The 8,636-nt window shown below is 37.1% G+C and overlaps 1 protein-coding gene across 1 annotated transcript; it reads right to left on the minus strand.

Annotated features, from left to right (window-relative positions):
* Positions 1 to 3,016: 3,016 nt before the first annotated feature.
* srek1ip1 (SREK1-interacting protein 1) lies at positions 3,017 to 8,309 on the minus strand. Its single transcript, XM_030769733.1, has 5 exons — positions 8,220 to 8,309; positions 6,892 to 6,939; positions 5,676 to 5,831; positions 5,272 to 5,347; positions 3,017 to 3,495 (listed from the first exon to the last, which is right to left on the minus strand). Exons 1-5 carry the CDS (start codon positions 8,230 to 8,232, stop codon positions 3,306 to 3,308), a joined length of 483 nt encoding a protein of 160 aa, XP_030625593.1. The 5' UTR covers positions 8,233 to 8,309; the 3' UTR covers positions 3,017 to 3,305.
* Between the last annotated feature and the right edge of the window lie 327 nt (positions 8,310 to 8,636).

The raw sequence follows: 8,636 nt of genomic DNA on the forward strand, positions 1-8,636 counted from the left end.
GTGTGAGTGTGTTTTGTCTGTGTGTCTGCCCTGTTATGGGTGTTTCCCTACCTTTCGCCCTATGTGCGCTGGGATATGCTCCAGCACTCCTCGCGACTCTAATTAGGATTAACGGTTTAGAGAATGAGTGTGAGTGAGTGAGAATTTAGAACTTTCCCTGAGTTGTTCCACTACGAGGTGCAATGTAGTAACACCATAATTAGAGGTTCTCTCATTTCATCAAACTGTCCATCTGGACGAGTTGTTGACACATATTCTCCATCTAACGAAACATGATGCAGCAGCGTTCATTTGAAAGGGAAATTGCTGTTTTTGTTATTATCTGTTATTGCTATTGGGTTTGTTCGTTCGTTTGTTCGTTAGTTCGTTTGTTTTTTGAACCTGCGTACTATCAATACTTTGCTCTAAAATTGGACTTGTTAATGACGGCGGAGCTGCGATATTGTTTGTGCTTTTCTTGAAATATAGCATTACTAAAGCTGATGTTTAACAATTTTGGGAATAGGGCTACCGTTTTTATCTACCATGAAATGCTGTTATGTTTGCTAATATCATTTTCTGACGTAAGTAATAAATGAATAGCAAGTCTCTATGGTGCCGATGATGTCCCTTTATAATCATAAACATGGTAAAACGTAACATGTTACATTTATAAATGACATCCTTATAAGACCAAGAGAATACACTGGCACTAAAACGCTAATTTTCTGAATTCTCAATGTCGTGTACTCATAAAGCCACAGAGATGAAAGTCATGTCTGTGTCATGATTAGATTAGATAATCTGATCCCAAGAGCACTGTTATAAATAGTACTATACCACAAACACACTCATCAAATTATGACTTAATTCTGCAAGTGCAGGGCCTTTTGGGTTGCCAATATTTCAGTAAGCATTGTGTATGTCCTAAAAACACTACAGAGAAAAACATCCTTCAGTCCTTCACTAAACCACCCTATATCTGGTCAGTGTTGTCTTGTAAACAGATGCAACTTTTTACTAAAAACAGACTCAGTCCTGGCCTTTAATGATTATAAAACAAAGCTATGTATAATAAATCACGTAGTTCTTCTGCACTTACGGTTCCTGATTACAATTATTATCATTGTTTGTCCGAGTCCAGAGAGCATGATACAATATGAGCTTCAAAGTGAAAGAGGTCATCTTTGAGACCACAGAGAACACTTAATGTTGAATACAGATAACTCAGCCCACCCACAGAATCAGACTCACATAGAGTCAGACACAAGCACTAGTTGCTGTGAGTCAGATGAGAAGGGACCATCTCGAACAATATTCTCTTGAGTATCATTCAGCTGCCTCTGGGAGTGGTTCACCACAAGGTACTGTTTTTATGATAATGGCTAACATACACGTTTGTGAGGGGTACATTGGTGAGGGTGCCAGCTTTGTGGAACGTTTCACATGTCCAGAAGATCCCAAAAATCCAGAGATGATTTACTGTTGCGGCTTTGAAGACATGAAGTACTGTTGCAGTGAGCCTGGAAACTACTACCCGTACAAACATGCCTACATGTGGACCCTCAGGTAAGTGCAAAAGAATTAAGACTTATTGAATATAACAGTCATGCCCACAGCTGCATTTTCCTTGTGGTTTTAAAATACAGCTCTCCAAGGGTATTTCTTATGCCGTAAAATATGCCTTGAAAATTTGTACATGTAAACTAAATAAATAAATAAACTTGAAAGAAACTTGAAAAATTTAAACTGTTTGAAAATTCTGTGATGGCCACAGTAACCTGTACATTTGAATGTGCGGTTACTAGGGTTTCCTTAAATGTCTCATTTAAACCTGAGATAGAACAGTGATCACTTAACAGTCTGAGTCAGTCTGAAGTGTATTCAGATAAGCAGTCATAACACTTCTAATGTGTTTAAAATTGCTTTTTCCTTGTTTCAGTGTTGGAGTGTTGGTAGGACTGAGTATTGCAGCATTGGTTCTCCTTGCGTTTGTCATCAGTGTCTTTGTGCTCTGCTTCCTCTTCATACACACCAAACCTCAGCACTTGGATCCTGGACTCAAATTACATCACCATGCAAGCTGTCGTCAACAAGGTACTGCAGTTAAAAAGCAGGGGCACTTAAAATGGAATGTAAAATGCCACTGTAGCATTACAAGCCCAATACAAAAAAAGATATCATTCCTCAAAATCTCTCATAAGACCAAGTCAAACTAAATTTAAGATAGCATCCAAGTACAATGACCATGACTTTGACATGTCAGGCTGGATTAAAATTCTGTTAATGAGTAGAAAATGTTCATGAACATCAGAGAGAAACACTGTCAATGTCAAATACTAACATGTTTTCCTTTTCTAAAAAAAAAATCAGGTTCAAAGGGAACTTCACCCAAAGATGCTTCCGGCCATGATCCAAAAAATACATTCAACATAGTTGACATTTCCAAGGAAAATGCACTTCATCCCTCAGAGAGATCTAAAGTTCTACAAGAAATCTGAGCTCTGAATGAGAGGAAAGGCACTTATGCAGGCTTACGCTAAAGCTCAGAGATGAACATCTTCTAGCAAAAATTTTCTTTTTCAGATGGAGCAAATATGCTTGTTTCAAAATTGGCAGTGATTACCGTTAGAGGGTAAATAAATATATGATGATTCATTTCAGTTTTCTGTTTTGGTTCTGAATGCATGGTTTTGAGCAAATATCAATAAATAACTTAAACATACATGTGACACAAAGATGCTTTCATAAGACAAGTGTGAATAAAAATTTCATCCTGTCAACACATTAAATTAGAGCCTCAGCAAAAATGCATGAGTGGGATATGTGAGTCGATCTAATCCAATTCAATGTATGACCTGCTTGTGTCTAATTACGCTGCTGTTGTGAGGACATTCTGTTGACTTTAAGACGTAAAAAAAACCCCCCAAGTATATGCATAGTAAAACAACACTACAGACAGGGTATAATGTACAAATCGTTTCATTTTATTAATGTACAAAATACATCTCATTGCGGATAAAGTACAGATAGAAGAACAACATTTCACCAACCATCCCCCAAAAAAGAGGAAAAACACAGAGGAACTTGTTTTTGTGAAGGGTCTTGTACCTCCTATTTTTTACTGCCTGTTTGACAGAAATCACAACAGCAGAAATAACAAAATCTTTCGTATGATCAACATTTGGTTCAGAGAAGATCTACTTCCATAACCTAAGAGTTGGGGTATTCCACAGGTCAATCACACATTGCTCTGTGAAGAGCACGCTGAGGGCTTTACTCATAATATGGTCCGTCATGATTTCGCCTCACAAACCCTGGGCTCATCAGTCTGAATCTGAGGAGGTGGAGCTGTCAGATGACGAGGACTGCCTGTGCCTCTTTTTGGACTTTTTCTTATGCCGTTTTTCCTTCTCCTTCTTTTCTTTTTTGCCTTTCTTCTTATGGCTTTTATGTTTCTTCTTCTTCCTGCTTTCCTCCCCCTCATCCTCATCCTCATCGCTTGAAGAGTAAGACCTTGAGAAAAATGAGTAAACAAATATGAACCACATGAAAACAGGACGCATTCAAAACAAAACCATATATATTTTAATGAAGCAATATGAAAACTGGTAATATGAGAGACTAGGGCTACTGTACCGGGGCTAATGGTATTAACTTGATCATTTAAAAAGTGTAAGAATTAGACTATTAAAAAATAAACAGTTAAATTTAAAAAAAAAAAGATTAAACACTGAAGTGCTTTTTGCAAGGGGGGGGGGTCTCAATCATTATTGATCATTACTTATAGTATGTCTAAGACCTTCCCCCCCCCCCTTCTATTTGTTAAGATTGTTCAAATTCTTCTTTTAGACATGCAAACCTCTGTGTTTAGTAAACCAGTTCCCATGATTTTTGACTGTCCTCACAACTTTACCTACACCACCAAATCTTTAATAAAGTCCCTCAGTTCCAGCTCGGGGACCTTTCTAATAAGGAATGCCAAATAAAGCAAAACTTTTGTCAGTTTACTGTCTTTGGGAATTTTTATTTTCCCACAAAGAAATTAAGCATCTAGCTTAGCCTGGCACATACCTCTGCATCATGATCAAACCAAACCTTCCAAATGTAACATTACTTCTATTTGCCAACAATGATTTCGATTCCCACTGTTATTGGTTCGCATTCAAAATATTTAAAAAAATATTCAATGTTGTACACTTATATAATTAATATTCATTAGCCATACAATTTCAAAGTCCTTAAAAAATCATTTTAACATAAATTCGCAGCTTGTACTTGCAGTAAACTTAAATACTGAAGAGCAATCAAAAATCTATGAAAAAACACATTATGTCTCATGAACCATAGGTACCTGACTGCTTTAAACTGGTTCCCTTTCAATGAAACAGAAAGGTTGGTATCCATTTAGAGCCACTGAGGCGGTCAGGAATGAGACGGGGATTTTGAGGGTCTATTAGGGGCACACTTGAGATAAAATGTTAGAGATTTGTCCTTTCAGATCACTTAAAGCAATTCAGCACAGCTATGCTTTTAATGAACACAGATGGAAGAGATGCAAGGTCATGAGTCATATTCAACAAATGTTCAGAACACATGACCAAACAGACCTCAGCTCAGATCCAAAACAAGCCTTTACTGCACTTACTACAGTGAACTGCCAATCATCAAGCAACAGACCGAAAAGGCAAATTTGACTCTCTTCTTATAATGTTGTCTAAAATGCTTTTGAGCAGCAACAGCACGTAAAATATTTACTTGTTATTCTAAAAGTTTCATGTGATGAAGCTTTAAATCATTTGATTGATTCCTTTAAGATATCCAGTGTTTTGAATAAGACTTGTGCCGGAAGATGACTTATGTTGACATGAAAATGTTTTTGTTACACTCTACTGCAGTCAGGTGTTAGAATGTCCCCATTACTAATGCCTCCAGTAACATCCCCATTACTTGAAAAATAATCAATAAAATATTAGCTTGTAAACATCGAGATAATATAATGTAAACAACACAAACATCTGGACAAACATCTGATTAATTTTATGGCTATTTCAGCTGTATCAATAAGTTTTAAGTTAAACTGATCACACAGGCTGATATATTGTCTTTTGGTCTTTGAGTAGTCATTTGGAGTAGATAGAAAAAGTAATATATGTAGTGTAAATTAAGGTCTTGTGACTGTCCTTTTGTCTCCCTGTTGCAATTTGCACCAAACCACAACAAAGTACTATACAGAGCGACAGTAAATATTACTACCCTAAACACAAACACTGGCCTTAACTCAAACCATACCTCTTTTTTGCCTTTCGACTGGATCTCTCTTTACTTTTTCTTTTATGTTTTTCTTTCTTTCGTTCTTCACGAGAACCTGCGAGAAATACAAATTTTAAATTAAAATTATTATTAAAATTAAATAAATAAAATGAATTCAAGTTAAAAGATACTTGTATTTAAATTACAGCACACTAAAGAATATACCCCATATTTCCTAATAATTCTGTTTGTGTATAAAATGGGGGTATAAATTCCTTGTCAATTTTGACAAATTTGACAAAAAGTTTCTGTTTCTGTTGCGGCTTCTGAATCTGAATAGCTTCTTCTTTAACGATACAAAGGCTGAATGAGGACTTTGGATAACATTGGCAACCTGTTAAAAAGCCCTGGGGTTTATAAATATACATATACATATATGTAACCTTTATGGTCAGAGCCACCATGGAGCTTCTCATTATGAAGGTCCTCGTTCTCATACTCCTCACTCTCCTCACTGCTGGTGCTGCTCACGTCCAACACAATGTCTTTGCGTGGGTCAACCCGCACAAAGTTTCGACATTCAAACGTGAGGTGACCCGCTAATTTAGAACAAACAAACAAAAAGTTAGCACACCATCCTGCTTCCACACTTTCATGGTGAATAGATTAATAAGAATGTTTTGATTATGCATTGCTTTAAGAAAACATGAAAATATTGAAATGACATCAAGCATACCTGATCATATGAAAGACACTAACTTCAGTTATTTAAGTTAGGGCTGAACGATTTAGGGCAAATATCTAATTGCGATTTTTCTGACAGATATTGCGATTGCGATTTCGATTTGATTTGCGAGATGTTTTTTTAAAGTCAAGTTTCGGTTCAATATTCACTGTGTAATAGATTTAAAACATGTGATTGAGCATTACCACATGAGATACAAAGATGTTAATGCAAATATGTTAACTTAAAGATATGGAATTGCTTCCAACATGTATTTATGACATTTTTTAACTGGCATAGAACATAGAACAATCGAACATGTAAGGGATAATGTATAGCCCGCCGGTCATTTTGGAAAAATAAATCCCGATAGGACGAACAGGACTCCGCTTATTATACGGTTACTTGCCAAAATGATACAAGAAACTTCACACAATGTGTCATTTTAATGATTTTATTGCCGTTTCGTGGCTTCCGTTGAGAAAAATAGTCCTTCTAGCAAATAAAACTAAGTTGCAAGTGTTGCATAGCAACATGCTAGGCCTGCAGACTCATCAACTTGTTGTAGACAGGCTGTTTATCTCCGTTACGATAAGCGAAAAGACTATGCGGAATGATAAAAAGATGTGAATCACAAGCACAAAACCCGTTGCCAATCGCAGCAGTCATTAATTTTTTTTTCAGCTGTCATTATCAAGAAATGAGCTATCGGACCTCCGAACGTTCAATGGAACTTTTTGCAACATTCTGAGTAACCGTAGGTCAGACGCGCTCCAAAACGTATATCCTAAATTGCAGCCTTTGCGATTTGCTAATTGCATTGTTTGAAATCGCGATTACGATTTGAAATCGATTAATCGTTCAGCCCTAATTTCAGTTAAAAAAAAAAAAGATTTTGAAGAAATATACAGCATTAACAAAGAAAAATGTCTTACGATAACCACATCTCTTGCATCCAGCCCTGATGTTGTCCTTATTTGGACCTATGAAGGAGATGACAAGATGTTAATAAAACTTTAAAACAAACAAACAAAAAACAAAACAAAACAAAAACCCAGCTTTTACATTTCTGCTGTGAAACAGTAATTTGCTTTAAGCTACCAAACTTCTTCGGAGTACAAGTACAGTAAGCCTTCAGAACAGGCTGAAGGACAATGAAGTACGGCAACATACACTTGGGCTTTCTATGCCACTGCGTCCTATTAAAATTCTTAATCATATATTGATGCTGAAACTTCCTGAAAACACTGTCAGGAAGGGGTTCAACTTTTGTTTCAGCAATTAGTGGAAAGGCACGTCTGTTTTGGATTATCAAAAGCTGTGAAAGCGTGGTACGCTGACGGCACATCACTTCCTTGAAGTCCTATTCAGTTCTATTAGACATCTCTCCATACTGCTTGTAGCTGCATATCGGTCAACAGTTACTATTAATCAAAGCTAAGAAGTATTTATGTCACTAAAACTAACACTCAGTATCTCCTGGTTTATGAAATAATTTCTCTCACTTACTTTAGCAACTACATCTCAACAAGATGCTGTCAAAAAATAGACTGGACCAAACACACCGACTGGACCCTCCTTAACACCTTGTAACATGTTCCGACAATGAAACGGACTTATTTAACTACGCTTCTTTTGTACAGTGCTACGTTTGGCAGATTCGCCACTGTTCATAAACCATTTCGATCAACTAGTACAGTACAACGTGCAAAGAGGATCGCTATTAGACGCAGTTGCGTATTAATACTCAAGCAGCAGGTCGAACTTCAATTCTTCAAAATGCCTGGAGAGTTGACTGGATTACGGTCTAAATTTATGACTGTCCCATTAACTTCAGCTGCAACCAACAAACAGTGGAAACGTACTGATCCTGACAGAGTTAGTTACATTAGCCCATTTACAGAAGCATTTGTCGGAGTAATTTAGGTATGAAACATACTGCTAAACGTAAACCGTATTGTGGTAGCTTGGTGTTAACGTTCATCTTTTAATTTTTAACGCACCATATTGTAAATAACAGAATAACCCTCCTACTGTGAAGAATCAGTTTAGAAAGTTCTTATTTATGATGCCATTCATCTGATTTAGCGCAACAGCTAACTTGTATCAGCGCTAAGCCAACAATCTTCTAGTAACTTCGAGAAGACTAGCATCCCGCCTTGTTAGTAAGCTACATTGATTTCAGCCTTCACACTTTCCATTTAGAACCGGCCAAGAAAATACCACATAGATTATTAACTTTGTTAATAATAACATCACAAACCTGGCAAGGCCATAGTCTTCACTTAATGTGAGTTTTCTGAAGAGATCAAGCTAGCTCAGACCACGGTGCTGCTCTCACCTCTCTCGACTACAATGTTTACAGCACGCCTACTAACTTCAATGGGTACGTCTCATAATTGGACCCGATGTGGAAACATCAAATAACAGGATAATGCCGAGACCTCAGAAACTGATAAAGGAGAGGTGACATTCCCATATCGCTCATAATTAAGCCTGTGGTTATACGGCTTAGTAAGGGGAAAACGCATAGTGAAAGGAAAATCCAGTAATCTTAGTGTCGAGAGTATGAAGTTCGCACCTCTTAACCCTCCACGCTGGTAGGAGGCGCTATTTATTTCGACTAAACCCAGAAACCGCCAAGAAGAGCCTTGTGGCACAGAAGGAAGGAAGGGAATAG

The sequence above is a fragment of the Chanos chanos genome, chromosome 3 (assembly GCF_902362185.1).
Source record: "Chanos chanos chromosome 3, fChaCha1.1, whole genome shotgun sequence".
Lineage (NCBI taxonomy): Eukaryota > Metazoa > Chordata > Actinopteri > Gonorynchiformes > Chanidae > Chanos > Chanos chanos.